At 39.9% G+C, this 20777-nt stretch overlaps 1 protein-coding gene across 1 annotated transcript; it reads right to left on the reverse strand.

Moving 5' to 3' along the window:
- Positions 1-394: 394 nt before the first annotated feature.
- ccdc125 (coiled-coil domain containing 125) lies at positions 395-20594 on the reverse strand. Its single transcript, XM_017709669.2, has 12 exons — positions 20477-20594; positions 19603-19882; positions 15874-15932; positions 14036-14122; positions 12977-13054; positions 12361-12446; positions 10569-10651; positions 7485-7597; positions 6959-7066; positions 5165-5318; positions 3039-3151; positions 395-2044 (listed from the first exon to the last, which is right to left on the reverse strand). The coding sequence occupies exons 2-12, from the start codon at positions 19826-19828 to the stop codon at positions 1715-1717; spliced, it is 1437 nt and encodes a 478-aa protein (XP_017565158.2). The 5' UTR covers positions 19829-19882; positions 20477-20594; the 3' UTR covers positions 395-1714.
- Between the last annotated feature and the right edge of the window lie 183 nt (positions 20595-20777).

Consider the following 20777-nt stretch of genomic DNA (forward strand, 5'->3'; position numbering starts at 1 on the left):
AAGAAACCGAACAAATGAAATGTGCAAAACAAATATGCTGTGATTATGTGGTATCTACATCATATTACATTAAGGCAGGTTACACGAGTTAAAACCGATCAAATGCACGTAAACATTACAAGACATCGCAACTCAAATGTCAGTGTTAGCATGCTAACGCTGTTTCTGAACACCTCTAGAAATACAGAGTAAGCGTATCCGTCAATGGTGGTAAACAGTGATTCGTCCTTTTGCTGGATGTACGTAATTACTTTAGCACTAAGGTTAAGCATTGTTTAAAACAGTTTGACCAATATACTTTGTTGTCAACTTCAAGACGATATTTACTTAATAGCATTTTTTGAATACAAATTTAGCATTAGCTTCATTCTGGAGAAATGAGGCTCCTTTTAAGTTAAGTTACCCTTTATTAGTCCTTCAATGTGGAACATTTAAGCCATCCATGCAGTGAAACACCACCTACACTGTAGTGAACACTCACACTAGGGGGCAGTGAGCACACTTGCCTGGAGTGGTGGGCAGCCCTATCTACAGCGCACAGGGAGCAGTTGTGGGTTAGGTGCCTTGCTTAAGGGCACTTCAGTCATGTCCTGTCAGCTCTGGAGATCGAACCGGCGACCTTACGGTCACAAGGCTGGTTCCATAACCTCCAGTCGTGGTCAAAAATATTTCACAAAATTTTTGTGTGGAATTTTGTTGATGCATTCTTCTTTATGTTGACTTGTAATTTATACAACTAGTCAGCAGTCTAGATAATGGAAAGGGCATCCTTATGAGCCAACTGACGGGAAAAAAAAAGCCACGGCATTAAGTTTGAATTTTAAATTACCTTTACGTCACATCTTCTTCTGAGTTTACTGGCCGATTGCAGAGAAGAAATCTGATTACTGTCTGACTCATGTAGACCTGGAGTTTCCCCATTATCTGATTGTTCAAGAGCATGTTAACGCATTGAACAAATTCCTGACAAAATCTGATTTTCTGCTTGTAAACACTCTCACTGATCCAATAAAACCTTAAAATCTACCATTAACTACTTTATAAAATGCAAAATCTGTGGATTTTAATGATGTGTATGCGAGACGGACCAAGAATATTTCTGAACTAGTAGAAGGAAGAGTGGCTGAAAAAAAAAAAAAAAAAACCAGAAAGACTCCTAACTGGCTACAAAAAATACTTACATGCTGCAATATTTGCCAAATAGGATGTTACTGAATTAGTCGGGTGCCCAAACTTTTGCATGTCACAATTACTACTTTTTTCTTTTTCTTTTTTTTTTACAAAATATAAAGTAACTGTGCATCAACATAAAAATGTTATTTTAATACAGCTTAAAAAATCAATAAAATGTCTAATTTGAACAGGGATGCCCAAAGTTTAGCAAAAAAAACCTGTAAGTAGCATTATTTATATTTTGCCTGCTAAACGACCTTATTAGTCAGAGGGTCCACTGACATTCTGTGGAAAAATGTACACAAGAAAAACTTGTATGGCTTGGAACACACTGGCAAATTTTGGATGCTCCATTCATTTTTCCCATGGAGTAAAAATGCTCAAACATGGGTTTCCTTATATCGTCATGATGCAGAATACAGAATCACGCGTGACTCCAGAGGTTTGTTTACCACTAAGCTTAAACTGTCTGTGTTTGTGACTTGTTTCCTGCCCATATTTGTGGACCTGTAGTGCGCTCCAAAAAAGCGTAGTGTTCCTTTCAACTCTCCTCTTCAACTCTGTCGCTCTCACGCTCGGCCTCTGCGGCCGCCTGGCCTTCTGCTGAACTCTGCTCTTCATCAAGGTTCACGGCTGCTACAGTAGAATCTGGCTTATTAGAGGACAAACAAGCCGTATGGTCATCGCTACAGTCCACTGAGCATTTACAGCCATCGGTTCCGGCACATTCGACCTGTTCAGGAGCTTTTGTGTTCAAATTAGGGTCAGCTCTGAGCTGTGCCTGAAGACGTTTCTCCAGCTCCTCTGAGCTCCGGGCTAGCATGTAGCTGACCTTCCTCTGATGGGCCAAGGCCTCCTCCTTGTCACTCAGCTGAAACAGAGGCACAGCTGGTTAATGTCCATTTACTTTTGTATTCAGTCAAAAAATCTGCAATTTTCATTAACAGAATCAGCTTGTTGGTCGCAAGAACTGTAGTAATATTTTCTTTTCATTGTTAAGATTTGATTGGATAACTAGGTAGATACAGCTAAATGAGCTCTCTCTTGGGTTAGGACTTCAGGGGCTGAACTAACTAGGTTTCAGTTAGTTGTTAGGAATAGAAAACAGTAACAGCTGTATGAATGTCTGAAAGAATCACTAAAACTAGAACACGCAAGGCACTAGAAGCTGAAACAGACAAAAATGTCAATGCACATTAGCTTAGCGCTAACGTACAATTAGAAATCCCATAAGTAGGCTAGAAGAAATTGGCAGTGTCGTATAGCTGCAGCACTATGTCAGGACTCCACTGCTACATGCAAGGTAAATAATGTCTGTTAATGGCTTCACACACAAAATCTGAAGTGTTTTTGAGCTTCAATTCTTTGTGTTTAATCTAGAACAGCCAAAAATGTTAATGTGCATTAGCTTAGCGCAAACATGCTATTAGAATTCCAATAAGGAAGCTAGTAGAAATGATCATTGTTTTAAAGGTGGGTTTTTTTCTTGCTTTTGGGTTGAATTTTGACATATAGGGCACCAAATGAAGGCCTAGCTTTAATAGTCACCTGTGGTTACCATTGATTATAATCAAATACATAACATAATTCAATATTATTTAAATGTTTTCATCAAGGTATGCATTCATTCAATTCTTTGCCTATTTTCAAGAAACTGTATGTTTCTGTTGTCGATGTATCAGTGCTGTGGTAAAAGCCGTTCAAGTGACACATGTTTATTCTGTGTATTCCAAATTTCATAATTCTGAATTGCACAAAGATTGAATCTCGCAAGTGATCAAAACTATACTTGTTCTACATTTTAATTCTTTCTATGCTGCTTTGAGTTTAGGATACCATATCAAATTAAAGTGGCCTACACGCACCAGATCGAGCAGTAACTGGAGGGTTTCTGTGGAGTCACTTGGCACTTTTCCCTCCCTGGTAGACGGCAGAAACCTCCTCATCCTCTGAGCCACGCTGGCTGAGCTTTGCTTCCCTGCAAATCAAAGCAGAGTATGAAATTTTACAGTCAACTGAATATAGTGTTCAAACATCTGGAGAAGTCTTAACAATTTTGTAGACATACTTGTAGCTTAATACTAAAATGATTCAGCATTAGAAGTGTAACAAAACAACATCTCGAACAGCATCTTTCAATATGTTGGTTTAGCGAGCAGCTACAGACCCAAACAGGGCCACACACCACAGCACAAGCTTGACTCTGACTAACTGCTGCTCTGCTGAAACAAGTGTAGATGATATAAACCAAAGTTTGAGAGTAAAAGTGGAGTGACTGGTGTTGGAGTGACAGAAGGCTAAGACTGAACCTTTTCTGTGGTGCTTGCGACTGTAGCATTTTAGCTAAGCTAATGGAAGCTTAGTTAGCAGGCCAAACATCCCAAACATCCCAAAGGCTCGATTCCAGCTAACTGAGGCTAAAATCACACCCCTTGAGAGGATATCTGGGAGCACAGAATGGAGTGACTGGTGTTAGAGTGAAAGAAAGCTAAAATCAAACATGTTCTGTGGTACTTGGCAGAGGTGGACGAAGTACACAAACCATCTGCTTGAGTTAAAGTAGAGACCCAAAGTAAAATATCACTCCAGTAAAAGTAGAAGTTCCTCCCTTTAGACATCCACTTGAGTAAAAGTACTAAAGTATTTACCTTCAAATGTACTTAAGTATAAAGTAAAAGTACTAAAAGAGTAATTCTGACTCTGATGTCCTGTTATCATTTTTATAACCAGACTGGCTTCATGAACTCATTTCAGGTGAAAGTCCTCCAGCGTCTCTCTTGGTAAACCAGTCTTTTAATAGAACGTCATTAATTAGTGACGCTGACGTCTATTAAAATGATCAGAAGCACAAAACACTGAAGGTAAACAGTTTCCATCAGGGAGAACCGAGTGGCTCTGAAATCACTTTTTACACACAAGCAAAGTTTCAGTTTCAGATTTATTTACAACTTAGTTCCAAGTTTAAGTTGAATAAAAACTGGCTTTAAACTCAGGATCACAGATGAGCTCCTTTACTATGTTGATCTGTAGGCGTCTGTTCATAAACATAAACCAGCCCAAACTCATTTACTATAAAATGAAATGGTGTTTGTAGAAATTCAGAAAAAAGCCGCGTCAGTCTCGACTGCATATGTGGACATATTTCTATATTGAGCTCTATTTACACAAAGTTAGGTTAGTTCATCATTTATGTTGAACAGACTCTCCCAAAGTTTTTCGCTGCTGCGCTGACGTTGAACCATGTGCTGCACTGGGTCCGTATGACCAACAGGTACATTTATATGCACACATAGACCAAAAGGAATGACAGAGTAACATACTGACTTTGATATGTCGTGAAGTGAAAGTAAAAAGCCGCCCAAATGGAAAAACTTCAGTACAGATACGCAAAAAAGTACTTAAGTACAGAAACCAATTACATTTACTAAGTTACAGTCCATCAGTGGTACTTGTGATGGTAGCGTTCTGGCTAGCTTATTTAGCACCATAACACGGGATTGGTTCCAGTGCTAACTTATGCTAAAATGTTTAGAGGATGCCAGCAAAAACCTGTTTAGAGGATTTCTGAGAGTGCAAATTAGAGTGACTGGTGTTAGAGTGAAATCTTTAATCTAACACATTCTGTGGTGAGTGTAGCTTTTAGCCTGAGACATTACAAAGGAGTAAACAGATCACTGGCTGGAAACCGCCAGAACAACCCGGAAAAACACATTTTTTTGTGCGTAGCCAAACTCTGCAAACTATTTTTTGTCAGGTTTTACTGGTGATTTCTGAAACAGTCATTTAGCCTTCAATTTTGAATTTTTCGGTCTCTCCTCTTTCAAAGAGACATGAGCCTTTCAGTTTGGTTCTTGTTTCAAACATTTGAACTTATTCTACTGGACCATTCATCATCAAACGTTACAGTACAAAAGACGAAAACGGTAAAATAACTGTAAAAAAATGTAGTTAAATGCTTTTGATGCAACAGTGACAGCATTAATGACTGTACCTTTCTCTGGTTTCGAATGGCGAGGTGTGAGCCTGTCGTTTTCAGTCAGCTGCAGCACCTTTTCGCTCCCTCTCCTCAGCTGCTGCTCAAAGGCGATGCGGAACGCGTCCACCATCACATACGCCTCCTCCTTCCTCCTCCTCTGCAGCTCCAACTGATACGCAAACAGACAATAGAGCACATCTACAGAACCAGTCAGTGGTTTGGACATAACTACTGATGCAATTTATGCAATTTATATACTTATTATTACTATTATTATTATTATTGTTGTTGTTATTGTTATTGTTGTTTTGTTATTACAACTTTTTTGTCTTTTCAGAACAATTCTGAGGCCAATATAACTATGAAATAACACATATGAAATCATACAGTGACTAAAAAGTGTTAAAGAAATAATAATATTTTTAAGCAGCTTCATGAGGAATCACCTCAGATTCTTCTTCAAGCTGAACTGAAGTCACATTCTAACACCTTGCCAGACACAATTTAGGGATCAACATTATTATTTCTAACCATCCTAGAAAAGAGTTTAAAGCATGTTATAACATTAGCCAAAATCAAATCAAATCAAATCAGGAGATTTTGTCAGGAGATATTTCTGAGAAGATTCAATATAACATAACCCACTTGAAGAAGAAGTAAAAAAACAAATAAGAGGGAAAAAAAATGGAGTTTTGTAAAAGATACAGAGAAAATGGGGCTCCTAACAACCAGCTGGAAGACCAGGTGGACACTAAAACTGATCGCATCAGATAAACAGCACTTAAAGCTTTCGTCTTTGAGAGAGAGGAGAAAATCAAGCTGCTTCAGATCTGAAAACATCCACAGGTGTTTCTGTCCATCCTTCCACTGTGAGAAGACGACTCAGTGCTATGGGTCTAAAAGGATGTGTAGCTGATCAAGAAGAACCTCGCTGAGAAAAGGAAATATCACTGAAGCTGTGTTCATATTACAGGCCTTGTTGCTCAAATCTGATTTTTTGCTTAAATCCGATCTCTCTGACGCAATGAGTCACACTCGTTTAAGTAAGTGACTCAAATCTGTCATTAATGTGAATGAATGGCGTCCTGAAATGACCCGCATGAGCTCATCCTACTCAGTAACATCACGTGAATGAATCTTGTGGATCATCAGCACAAACTAACGGTCAGAACGAGCTTCGCTGAGAAGATCATTAACTCTGATCAGCTCTCAGCTTTATTATTAGAACCAGACGAAGGTGGAAAAAGTGAGATGAGCTGCTTTTCCACTGTTTACAGGCTTTAACTGCTGTTTGGCGCTGCTGCCAGAGTAACACTGAGTGATGGCACACGCAGTGGAAATAAGCACATGAATTCCGATCTTAGCGTCACATTAAGGTCGCATGGCCCCGAATTGGATACGTATCCGATCTAGGACCACATATGAAAGTGGCTGAGGTCAGATTTGAAAAGTTCAGATTTGTGTTCACACAGCCCTGAAAATATCCGATCTGAGTCACATTAGGGCAAAAGATCGGATTCGTGCCACTTCAACCTGTTAATGTGAACATAGCCTGAGTGTGTTTGATTACTTGGATCGTGAGAAGTAGAAAGTTCAACCAACTACTACGACTGAACTTTGGAGGTGTGTCTCCAGATTTATTGAGAAGCATGGAAGTTGGAATAAAGGTGAACGATTTTCTGTTGGTGAAAAACGAATAAGATAATGTAAATAATGGCTGTTTTAACTGGAAATGTAGTAACTGAAGGCCTCTGCCTTCTGAACAGCGCAGTAGTTTGGGGGCAGCTTTTTCTCTGCTGTTGTTGTTACCTCTTGTTTGAGCTGGAGAACCTGCTTGCGGCTTGCAGCTGCGCTCTTAGCACAGGGACACGGCTCCCCCACACTGGGACTACACTGGCACGCTCCGTACACAGCAAGCTAGAACACAGAGAACACAACTTACTGTCTTTATTACCAAACATGCAGTTTTTGAGCACTGATGATCTCCACGATACATTTTAAAAGTTTATTGTGACGTATTGTGACATCATTTATCACTACAAATATAAATTTCACCCTACTGCCCAGCTCCTCTTTTGTTTTCCAACGTGAAAATAAGAGGGATGCATCATTTTATCTTCTGTAATTCAGTCAGGTTTGCATGTTCAGTATTTTTTTAATAATTCTAAATCGTCACAAAAACAGCAAATCAAACCGATACACCGATACACCGATACACTTTACTGTTTCCTAAATGATCAGCCTCAATTCTAATCACTGAGGTCAAAAATACACAGTCTAAACATTCATCCCCTCATCTGGGTTTCCATCCACATCATCTACCCATCTGTGGTACCTCCAGTGCGGACCCCTCTCTCCCCTGTTTGCTCGGGGGCTGCGTCTTCTGGAAGTCTCTTCTCTCTTGAGCACTCAGTAACCCCAGCAGCTCCAGACACTGCTGACTCAGCGCTGTTGGATGAATGAACACCCACACACACACACACACACACACACACACACACACACACACACACACACACACACGTATATTAAAAATTTAACTTATTGATAATATATATATATATATTTCAGATCATGCAACTATTTTTAATATAAGATAAAGTCCATCCATCCATCCATCCATTTTCCAAGCCGCTTCTCCGTCAGGGTCGCGGGAAGGGGTGCTGGAGCCTATCCCAGCAGTCATCGGGTGGAAGTCCATCGCAGGGCAGACAGACAGACACAGACAGACACCCATGGGCAATTCAGCATGTCCAATTGGCCCGACTGCATATCTTTGGACTGTGGGAGGAAACCGGAGAACCCGGAGGAAACCCATGCAGACACGGGGAGAACATGCAAACTCCACACAGAGAGGACCCGGCCGGGGAATCGAACCCAGGACAGCACTACCCACCATGCCACCGTGCCCCCCATAAGTAATATAACGAAGAACATCGTTTTTCAGCTTACATGCTGTCATTTTAAAGAAGAAACAGAAAAAAACGCCATGTGCATTAATAAAGGCACCCCTCCTTAATATTTGGTAGCACACCCTTTGGCAGTGATGACAGCCTCCAAACATTTCTTGTAGCAATCTATAAGCTTCTTGCACTTCTCAGCTGGTATTTTCTTCCACTCTTCCTTTGCAGTTTGTTCAAGCTCTTGAATGTTTGCAGGGTTCTTTTTCCCAATGGCAGATTTCAGCTCACCCCACAGATTTTCAATGGGATTGAGATCAGGACTCATTGCTGGAAATTTTAAAATAGTCCATTTCTTCCCTTTCAACCATTCCTGTGTGCTTTTGGATGTGTGCTTTGGGTCTTTGTCTTGCTGGAGGACCCATGATCTTCGACTCAAATTAAGTTAGGTTTTCTTACACTGGGTAGGACATTTTGCTGTAAAATCTCTTGGTAATTCTCAGATTTTATGATTCCTGTGATACGGACAAGGCCCCCAGTACCAGACGCTGCAAAACAGCCCCACAGCATTATGGATCCTCCACCATGCTTAACTGTAGGTAGGGTGTTCTTTTCCTTATACGCTTCATTGCGCCGTCGTAAACAAACTATTGGTGTGCATTACCAAAAAGCTCTATTTTTGTTTCATCGGTCCACAGAACATTTTCCCAGAAGGATTGTGGTTTGTCCAGGTACTCTTTGGCAAAGCTGAGTCGTTCCTTTTTATGTCTTTTCTTCAGCAATGGTGTCTTGCTTGGCCTTCGCCCATAAAGCTCTGCTTGGTTTAGTGTGTGCCGTATGGTACTTGTTGAAACCATGACCCCAGACTGTTCCAGGTTGGCCTTCAGGTCTTTGGATGTTTGACGTGGTGTTTTTTCCACCATTCGCACCAACCTTCAAAGACATCTCTCATCAATTTTCCTCTTCCCTCCACGTCCAGGTAGGTTCTTGACTGTTCCATGCTTGGCAAACTTCTTAATAACATTGCGCACTGTTGAAACAGGGATACCAAGGTCTTTGTGATGGCCTTATACCTCTTGTGTTTGCTAATAATAGCACTTCTGATGTCCTCTGACAGCTCCTTTGTCTTAACCATTGTGAAAAGGAACAGGGAATAACAACTGGCTTTTTAAAACACTCAAGTCATCATTCATTGGGTAATTAATGTCATATGGGCACTGACAATTTATCACAGGTGATTCTCATTTGTGATTTAGCACAGGTGAGTCAAAATGTGTTTCCATGCTGATTTATTGTAAAGGGTGCCAATACCAGTGCCACAGCTGAAAGCTTTAGGTTTTTCTATGTTTTTAGTTGTAAATGTTGTTTATCATTTGCTCTTTTGTATCAAACAGAAGTTCTCTATAGAAAAAAAGCTGTTACACTTGATATTCCACATTATGTACTTAAACATCATGGGTGCCAATAATGGTGAGCAGGACTGTATGTGAAAAAGTAACTGCCCCCAAACCTAATAACTAGATAGAATAGTATTTTGATGATCAGAAACATTCAAGTCTAGTAAATATGCAAAAATAGAAAAAAATGGGAAATTTGGGAAACATGTAATGAAGTGGAGCTTGAAAAGGCACTGTGAAGTCCCTAGGAAGTATCTTTCTAGCCATGTATTTACTCTTTAACATGCTGCTGGTCCTGCTTCTTAAAACAGTAAACACAAAGAAACTCACAAATATTTCTGCTAAAAATTATGTGAACCATTGTCTTATCTTAATACGTTTTAAAGGTTTAATGTCATTTTTACTATTATGGTCCTTCTCGCAATAACAAGCATAAAAAATTTGCTAGTAATATGCTAATGTTTTGGTACCTAGCAGCTAAATTTCCCGTTCCACCTTAAATAGCCCAGCAGTTTTGACTCCTGAAGTGCCAGAACGTAACTGCTGTTCTATTTAAGGTGGAACGGGAAAATTCGAACAAGAAGCTGGTCAAAATCTGACTCCAGCTTCATATCACTGAAGAATTAGGGGTGGGTGACGATAAATAATTGACCCCCTCTTTGAAGGCATATGATGCCCTAAATATAACTAAGGCCCAGCAGTAAGGAGCTGAACTTTACCCTCCTCTGCTGTCACCGAAGACTGGCTGGGTTGCCTACAGAACAGCACTGGTAGTAGTTATTTTTTATTTAAGGGTCTCAATTCAACCACTTTCAACCACTACCCCTTAATTTAGCTCCAAGTGCTAAAAGGTGAGACTCGAAAACAAGGGGAAGGGGTGAAAATAAGAAATGGGACAGACTCTATACCTGCAATGAACTCAGGAACGAGACCCAAAAACGCTGTCAAACAGTAGCGGGCAACTGCTGGCAGGCGCGTGATATCATTAGCATAATGCCAACAGGCGACGACTAGCTTTCATTCGCTAATAACACCATTAGCTTTCATGGGTAATATATTCCTTTAAACTGTGTCCAGAAAACCAGCCTACATTGTTTGAGCACAGACATCAATTAGACTCACAGGTGTTCTCTGTGCGGAGGTCCTGCAGCTGCTCCACCTTCTCATCCACAGCTTTCCTCAAGGCCTCGTTCTCCGCACGCACCCTGTTTCATACAGACAACGGAGATTTCTCTGGAAGCCCAGTTCTGCCACTTAAAGTAAAAAATCCAGCAGATAATTTTTTTTTTTAAGTGAATTGCAGTGCCACTATTTTGTGATAGTAAACCTTTATTTTGAGATGCTTATTAATTTGAGATTCTAAGTCATTATTTTGAGATACTATCTTATTCATTTGATATTCTAAGTCATTATTTTGAGATAGTATCTTATTAAAATTCTAAGTCATTATTTTTGAGATGAGATCATTGAGATGCTTTTGTATGATTTAGAGATGTGAACTCATTAGTATGAGATACTCTCATTAATTTAAAATAATACATCTCTATTTTGTACTTTCATTATTTAGATATACTGTCATTATTTTGAGCTACTACGTCATTATCACATTATTTAGAAATATTCTCATTACTATGAGATACTAAGTTGTTATTTTGAGATACTCATTATATTGAGATGCTTTCCCATTCTTTCTTGAAAACCTCTTGATATTTTGAGAAAGCTTTTATTTTCTTATTTTTCTTCATATTTTAATTTTAAAACCACAAGTCATCCTATAACAACAAAGTTTCTCAAAGCAATGAGAAAGCAAATAAAGTAATGATTTGGCATCTCAATGAGGTAATATCAAAATAATGAGAACGCATCTTAAATTAAAGAGACAGCATCTCAAAATAATGACAGTATCTCAGAATAATGACAGAGTATCTTAAAATAATGACTTAGCATCTCAAAATATACTATGTCAAAATAATAATGACTTACTATCTTAAAATAAAGACTTAACATCTCAAATTAAAGAGATAGAATTTAAACATAATGTCTTAGAAACTCAAATTAAACAGGCAGTATCTCAAAATAAAGACTTAACATTTCAAATTAAAGAGACAGTATCTCAAAATAATGACTTATGTCAAAATAATAATGACTTTCTATTTTAAAATAATGACTTGGCATGCCAAATTAATGAGATGGTATCTCAAAAAACGAGACAGCATTTCAAAATGATTTAATATTGTACAATAATGGCATAGCCATTTACTTAATAATGAAAAATAATAATTAGGTGCTGGATTCTGTAATTGTTCTAAATCTGTCTTTTTATGATTCATGCAGTTGGTCAGTGTTCTAGAAGCACTGACCACACCCACCTTATATACATATGTAAAATAACCAGGGTTGCCAATTTCACAGTGGAACATTCATGCGACCAATAATCCAGTGCAGAAAACATAAAGCTTTTGTGCGAATCTGCAAGAAAATGCTGCTCAAAAGTCACAGACCACACTTTTTATTTAATATCCAGTTAAAACAGCCATTAAGTAAAAAAATGAAAAAACCCAAAAACAACTAAATTTAATATCAATTATACTACATTTTGTGCATTTTTCAACATATTTGTATTTATTAAGGCATCCATTCTTTGCAGACTTGTTTTCAGTTTGCCAAGGAAATCTACAGGGATATTTTTCCCCACCTCAAAACTTGGAGAGAAAAAAAATGGAGATGCGTGGTTTTCTTTGGACAGCGACGATTTGTTTCCTTTTTTTTCTTTTATAATTTGTATTTAATGGCTATTTGGACGTAACAATCAAAGGCTGGTCTCTGAATTTTCTATAGCACTATAACTCTACAAGTAACCAAGTCTAGTGCTGTTTAGTGATTTTACCATTTAGTCCCAAAAGTATCATGTTACCTTTCATATTTAAGCTCCCATGCATGTTCTACGTTCTTAAACTGCACCTGGTTGAAGGTGATCTCCCACTGCAGAGCGTTCACCTCCTGGAAGAATGAATCAGAGAGTGCATCATAACTCATTCAAATGGTTGTCAACCTTTAGCCTGCATTGACAGAGTTACACCTTATTGAGCTCACAATGCGTTTCATTGCATTCAAACCATATAAAAGGTGGATGCTACGATGTAGGGATGGGCAATATGGTAAAAATATTATATCACGATACTTCAAGGCATTTTTATGATGCACAATATACAGTGATATTTAGTTTTTCTGAGATTTAATAAGTAGGGATAGATAAATAGTAGTCACATATAATAACAATAATCTACTACTAGAGTGTGTTTTATACAGTGTTTTACAAACTTGTCCTGCACTAAATCCAGGTAAACAGGACTTTATGATACTTTATGATAAAACATGTATTTATGTCAATGTTCTTTAAGTACTGGTGATGTCCATGATATACTCAGAAAAGTATACTGTGACATAGTTTATCACGGTAATGATAAAATATTGCCATATTGCCCACCCCTACTGCGATGGTTCTTGAAGACGATCCAGGCGGGAATCACCTTTTCCAAAGATTTGGCTCGCTCCTCGCTCTTCTGAAGCAAACTCTTGGTGTGGCTGGTTGCTTTATCCAATATAGCCTTCAGAATAAGACCAAACAAAGTGAGTATACTCACAGCTGTATGCAAAAGTCTACTTCTTACATGTATTGCTCATTTTCTAAGTTAAAAATAAGTTAAGACATCCTTTACAGGGAACCTAAATATGACATTTTCCTGCAACATGCAAACTGAGTATATAATGTGCTATAACTTTTGCACAGGCCTCATTTTCTGTTGTGATTTTCTTCCAATACGTTATATTCAGCAAATAAACAGTGCTTTTGTATTAAAATGTGCAGAAGTGTGCTCTCTGTAGACTTTTAATTAAAAATTTGTTTCCTTAGAAAATCAACAACAGCATGTCATTTGACTGGGGGCGCCAACACTTTTGCACGCGACTGTATCATCTCAGTGAAATGAATCAGAATCACGTAAGGGGCATAAACTCATACGTATTTTTACAAAAGAGCAACAAAATATGGTCCCACGTTATATCGAGTGTCTCTAATAACTATGTAGTTACACATGAATAACATGTGTCATGACAGTGTAATTAACTACTGATGATTTAGTCAGTGTTAAAGATGGATTACAGGAGTATAGCCTATGTAATCACATGTGTATCAACTTCAGAGATCTTGAAGCGTAAACGTAATGCATTTTTGATATCCATATGCATTTACGTGGACGGAAAGGTGTGGAGGATAGGTAAGGATGACGTTGCTCAAACCAACAGCCTTCCTGTACTCTACATTTATCAAAAAACAAAAAAGGTGTCTGAGCGCTTGTTGTTTCCCTTCACTGTATTGGTCAGACTCTAGTGAGCATAACAAGCATTTTACAGTAACAACGAAACTGGCTAATCAGATTTTAGAACCAGTTTTATATCAGTCAACCATCCATTTTTCCTTAGGGATCAATAAGGCATCTCTACCTGATGATCTGTCCCTACGAAAAAATGTATATATTCGTTGAGAAAACCACAGGCATCAGTTGCACTGAATGAGCGTTGTGTATTACTTGGCCTTGCAGGATCCTCAGAGCTTCATGTTTGCCCTCCAGGTGCCGATGGGTGACTTCTAACTCTGTCCGCAAGAGCTCAACTTCCTACAGGGCAGAATAACACAGTATATGGCCTTACGTACCTCTCAGTATACGACCATACAGTATATGGCCTTACGTACCTCTCAGTATACGACCATACAGCATATGGCCTTACGTACCTCTCAGTATACGACCATACAGCATATGGCCTTACGTACCTCTCAGTATACGACCATACAGTATATGGCCTTACGTACCTCTCAGTATACGACCATACAGTATATGGCCTTACGTACCTCTCAGTATACGACCATACAGCATATGGCCTTACGTACCTCTCAGTATACGACCATACAGTATATGGCCTTACGCACCTCTCAGTATACGACCATACAGTATATGGCCTTAAGTACCTCTCAGTATACGACCATACAGTATATGGCCTTACGTACCTCTCAGTATACGACCATACAGTATATGGCCTTACGCACCTCTCAGTATACGACCATACAGTATATGGCCTTACGTACCTCTCAGTATACGACCATACAGTATATGGCCTTACGTACCTCTCAGTATACGACCATACAGTATATGGCCTTAAGTACCTCTCAGTATACGACCATACAGTATATGGCCTTACGTACCTCTCAGTATACGACCATACAGTATATGGCCTTACGTAGCTCTCAGTATACGATCATACAGTATATGGCCTTACGTACCTCTCAGTATACGACCATACAGTATATGGCCTTACGTAGCTCTCAGTATACGATCATACAGTATATGGCCTTACGTACCTCTCAGTATACGACCATACAGTATATGGCCTTACGTACCTCTCAGTATACGATCATACAGTATATGGCCTTACGTACCTCTCAGTATACGATCATACAGTATATGGCCTTACGTACCTCTCAGTATACGACCATACAGTATATGGCCTTACGTACCTCTCAGTATACGATCATACAGTATATGGCCTTACGTACCTCTCAGTATACGATCATACAGTATATGGCCTTACGTACCTCTCAGTATACGACCATACAGTATTTGGCCTTACGTAGCTCTCAGTATACGATCATACAGTATATGGCCTTACGCACCTCTCAGTATACGACCATACAGTATATAGCCTTATACTCACTCCCAATAAAGTGATAGAGTGTTGTTCCTGCGGACAGTCTGTTGCAGAATAACTGGAATGGAAGTTTGAATGATTAAATGTTGTGCTCTTCACGGCTGTCAGGAAGCAACCAGATCACTTCAGCATTCCTGAGTTTCAGTCTGAACTGAACACTTTGTTCTGTCCATTTCAGCTCGGATAGCTTTTTAAATACAGTAAAGTCAATCAGAATAAATGTCATTTACACATATATCAGTCTTAAAGGCACCTGTTTAAAGGGGAAGTTCATCCATTTAAAAAGTCTGCGAACAAAGTCATTCAGAGTGGCCTGATGTGAAACGCTTTGTTCTAGAGAAACTTAACAAATCAGAATTGTACACAGTGGTGGTGATGGGAACTAAACCTCACAGAAAGTTTTTAATGAGCACTCTGACACTGTTTTAGGATCATTTTGAAATTAAAACATACTGTTTTAGTTTTAGTACATTTTTCCACTAGTAGTCATGTCACAAGGTCAGAAATTTCAACATGGCTTAAAAAACAAAATCGCTGCCAAGAAATTTCAGATAAAAAAAATCAGATCCGATCCTTGTCATACTAAAGAGAAGGGAAGCAAAGTGGGGGAAAAAAGGGGAAAATACAACATGTTTTTATTGGTAAATTGTTAATTTTGTCCTACCTCTGTGACCTCCTGCAGTCTCCTCTGCAGCACCTCACTGGAGTCCCCCACACTGCAGTCTATGACAGAGCAGGGCATTATACATATATCATCGATGGGTGTAGAGAAAACTGGCTTTACATGGTGAAACTTTCATGCAACTTACATGAAGCTTACATGAAACTTGCATTAAACTAAACTGCACATAAGTTGCACGATGTAATGCATCCTGCAACTCACTTGAAACTCATCTGCAACAGATGCAAGCATCTCAGCTTTGTGAAACAAGTTTCATGAAACAGCCAATCAAAAGGTAACAATGCATTACTTTTAAACTACATACTTTCAAACCGCTGACTTCCCTGGATCAACAGACGAGAAAATAAAACACAAGATTAGATGGTTGATGCTAATGCAGCTGTTTAAACGGCAGCTTGTGCCAACATTTATTCTTCTTTAACCGGTTGCTATCATGATCTACATGGGCTCCACAACAAACCTGCAGTGCTTCTAGGATGTGCGAGTAAAGGTGCGCATGTGTAAGTGGCACATATCGAAACGATGCCCACATGGAGGTGAGGACCCAATTAAAGCATTATGGGATGTACAACCCCAATTCCAATGAAGTTGGGGTGTTGTATAAAACATAAATAAAAACAGAATACGATGATTTGCAAATCCTTTTCAACCTATATTCAATTGAATACACTACAAAGACAAGATATTTAATGTTCAAATGGATAAACTTTATTGTTTTTTGCAAATATTCACTCATTTTGAATTTGATGCCTGCAACACGTTCCAAAGAAGTTGGGACAGGGGCAACAAAAGAGTGGGAAAGTTGAGGAATGCTCAAAAAACACCTGTTTGGAACATTCCACAGGTGAACAGGTTAATTGGAAACAGGTGTCATGATTGGGTATAAAGGGAGCATCCCTGAAAGGCTCAGTCATTCACAAGCAAGGACGGGGTGAGGTTCACCACTTTGTGAACAACTGCGTGAGCAAATAGTCCAACAGTTTAAGAACAACGTTTCTCGAAGTGCAATTGCAAGGAATTTAGGGATTTCATCATCTACAGTCCATAATATCATCAAAAGATTCAGAGAATCTGGAGAAATCTCTGCAAGTAAGCAGCAAGGCAGAAAACCAACACTGAATGCCCGTGACCTTTGATCCCTCAGGCGGCACTGCATTAAAAACCCACATCATTCTGTAACGGATATTCCCACATGGGCTCAGGAACACTTCAGAAAACCACTGTCAGTGAACTCAGTTCGTCGCTCCATCTACAAGTGCCAGTTAAAACTCTGCCATGCAAAGCGAAGCCACATATCAACACCACCCAGAAACGCCGCCGGCTTCTCTGGGCCCGAGCTCATCTGAGATGGACTGACGCAAAGTGGAAAAGTGTCCTGTGGTCTGACGCGTCCACATTTCACACTGTTTTTGGAAATCATGGACGTCGTGTCCTCCGGGCCAAAGAGGAAAAGGACTGTCCGGATTGTTATCAGCGCAAAGTTCAAAAGCCAGGATCTCTGATGGTGTGTGTGTGTGTGGGGGGGGGGGTGTTAGTGCCCATGGCCTGGGTAACTTGCACATCTGTGAAGGCCCCATTAATGCTGAAAGGTACATACAGGTTTTGGAGCAACATATGCTGCCATCCAAACAACGTCTTTTTCAGGGATGTCCTGCTTATTTCAGCAAGACAATTCCAAGCCACATTCTGCACGTGTTACAACAGCATGGCTTCGTAGTAAAAGAGTGCGGGTACTAGACTGGCCTGCCTGCAGTCCAGACCGGTCTCCCATTGAAAATGTGTGGTGCATTATGAAGCTCAAAATATGATTAAGAATCGGAAATAATTCCACCTACAAAGCTTCAACAATTAGTGTCCTCAGTTCCCAAACGCTTATTGAGTGTTATTAAAAGGAAAGGCGATGTAACACAGTAAACACACCCCTGTCCCAACTTATTTGGAACGTGTTGCAGGCATCAAATTCAAAATGAGTGAATATTTGGAAAAAACAATAAAGTTTATCCATTTGAACATTAAATATCTTGTCTTTGTAGTGTATTTAACTGAATATAGGTTGAAAAGCTTTTGCAAATCATCGTATTCTGGTTTAATTTATGTTTTACACAACGACCCAACTTCATTGGAATTGGGGTTGTAGGAATAAGATGGACAGGATGGATTTTTGGGGCCATGGTCAAATAACTGAGGCATCTGCATAGCTCAGGGTTTCTTCTGTGTGTTCAAATGCTCTTATTTGTGCGCTGAGCAGATACACAGTGCAGCAGGTGCAGCTTCATGCAGCTTTAACAAACACACCAAAGTCAACAGAGCGAGCAGACGGGTGAGCTCAGAACAGGACATGAACAGGAAGTGAGGCACGTTCTCGTTTTTCATTTGAGCCATTAGGCATTTCACGTCATACATCTGGGCCAGCCTGAGCAGCCTTGCTTATATTTTAGCGAAACCAGCATGGCCCTTTAAGAAAGTTGACCTCAGAAAGCTTCGTTTTCCAGTTCTGATACAGTTCAGCGATTTTAAAGAAAGAAAGCCAAGCATAACACAAACGGCCAACTCCCATAGGCTGCCAGAGGCCATAGAGCTGCGTCCAGTTTCAGGTCTAATACAACCACAAGCGCCAGAACAGTTCACCAGTTTCAAACTGTTATAAGTCTGAATGTTTAACATATTCAGGCAATATATGTAGCATTAAATCATCGGTAGCTTGATGGATGTTATACTGGACCTGCTATCTTCAGTTAGCTGTGCTTCATTTCTCACCATGAGGACGCCTATGGAAAGTCATTCATACACTGTCTTACTTTAGAAGCCCACCACTTCATCAAAACCCCTTCAAAAGGTTTGAATGAATCATTTAAATTGGGATCATTTAAATTGTCCCCGATCTGTTTACAGAGTCAGCCTATACCTGTACAGAATGACATGAAAACCTCCACATATTTACACATATTTTTCCAAAATTCCTGCATAATTAAATGGTTATGATGTAAACAAAGTCATTCAGAGTGGTCTGATGGGAAACGGAGTCACAATTGTTCACAGTGCTGGTCATAGGAACCGAACATCTGAAGAGTTCGATGTCTCTAAAAGCTCCATCACAGGAAGTTATTACTTGAAATTCCTGCATATCGCTGCTGTCGGAGCAAAACCTTCTATCTCCATTTTTCGGTTTTTGACATCATTTGAAAATGTCTGTTGTCCTTTACAGTGTGTGTGCATTTCATAATGAATGGACCAAAAGAAAAGGCCTTAATTAGCTTGGAAAACCATAATAATGTCTATTTCCATTGACATTAAAAGTAAAGTAACCATTTTGGCCCTGCTAGAAAAACTAGCACAGATCAACATGGCTAGTCAAGTGCAAAAACAAGTATACATTGTGCATTGGATGCTGGTATTCTTGTCAACCAGCATGACCATGCTGGGTGACCAGCATAAACCAGCTTATTGGGATTTACCACCATTTAACCCTCATCAACGTCACAGTGAATAAAATGGCGGTGTTGAATAAAATCTGTGTTGTAAACGTTGTGACCCCTGGTTCCCATCACCACTACTGTTAAGAAAGAAGAGAAGAGAGGATAAGTCTCTCTACTATTAACCATTTCACACTGAACCACTTTTATTGTGTTTACACCTCAGTCCTTGAATTCTGAAGAACTTCTGAAGAGCAGGTGGAGTTCCCCTTTAACCCCTTTAACAGGGCTGAGGTACCTGAGTCTCTGAGCTGCTCTCTCAAAGCGGCGTACATGGCGCTGCAGGTGGTCCAGGAGAAAGGCCCGTTCCCCTCGCTGACCCTCTTCGAGAGCCTGGTGTGGGTCAGCAGCTCCGGAAAGTCCCCTCTGCTCCTCAGACGTGAGGAGGAGCGGGCAGCCATGCCGTCCCCCAAATCTCCCTCACTCATGTCGTCCTCTGAGGGCTCTTCTCTGGCCCCCTGCATGGCACTGCTAATCCGCTAACACGGCTCACAAACCCGCGGAGTAACTGCAAGTTTCTAGAAATTTAACATCTGAGGTCATTTTGCAGAAGAAGACTGTAATTATTAGCTTAAATCCGTCGCAACTTCCTCGGAGCAGAAGTTAAGAGGCAAAGCACATCGCGCAGATTAGCTTCTTCTTCGAATTCGCCGTTCCACCTTAAATGCGGAGCAGGTACATTCAGTGCAGGCGCCGGAGAAGTAACCACGCAGTAGCCATTTAAGGTGGAACGGACAATTCGACGAAGAAGCTAACTGCAGGCTCATTTGTAGATACGCAGCTTGTTTTGTCTCTTAAATTTTGAGCTGTAGCAAATTCGGCAAACTTAAAAATACTATTTTGTGTCCTCTTCTGTAGAGTCACCTCGGACTTTAAACTTACAGGAACAAAACAAACCGCGTACGATTCCGCTTCGAATTCCCCGTTCCACCTTTAATGGCGCTGCAGTGCCCTTTAGTGCAGGCGCCAGAGAAGCACATGCGGAGTAGCTATTTAAGGTGGAACGGGAAATTCGAAGAAGAACCTTATCTCCAGCGAATTTCTCTCACTTTAAGTGATAAAATGAAGAAAAAAAGAACACCGTAAAAAAAAAAACAGTAACGCAAACTCACCTGATAAGAATTTTCCTATATGGCCGCAGCTAAGAATGAAAACCGAAAACTTCTCTATTTATACGAAGTCCGGGTGGCTACCAGCTGGACACATCAAAACAAGCTGGACACAACCCCCTCCAGCCCAGGCTGAACGGGTGTGTCACTTCCAGCCTGTAGGCTGGGTCTGCTGCAGGTGTGCTGAACAGGCAGTGCAGCCACAGATGACCAGATGTAGACAGAAGAGCCTGAAATAATGACTCAAGTAGAAGAAGCTAAAAGTTTCAGATCTAAAAACTCAAGTGCTGAGTTCCCTAAAGAA

This window comes from Pygocentrus nattereri, chromosome 20 (genome assembly GCF_015220715.1).
Source record: "Pygocentrus nattereri isolate fPygNat1 chromosome 20, fPygNat1.pri, whole genome shotgun sequence".
Classification (NCBI taxonomy): Eukaryota; Metazoa; Chordata; class Actinopteri; order Characiformes; family Serrasalmidae; genus Pygocentrus; species Pygocentrus nattereri.

Coding starts and splice junctions, on each gene's coding strand:
- ccdc125 (XM_017709669.2), bottom strand. CDS start 19,828: ATGCAGGGGGCCAGAGAAGAGCCCTCAGAGGACGACATGAGTGAGGGA. Junction 13,055..14,035: donor TGAGGATCCTGCAAGGCCAA/GTAATACACAAC, acceptor CTTATTCTGAAG/GCTATATTGGATAAAGCAAC. Junction 2,045..3,038: donor TCCAGTTACTGCTCGATCTG/GTGCGTGTAGGC, acceptor CCTCTGTTTCAG/CTGAGTGACAAGGAGGAGGC.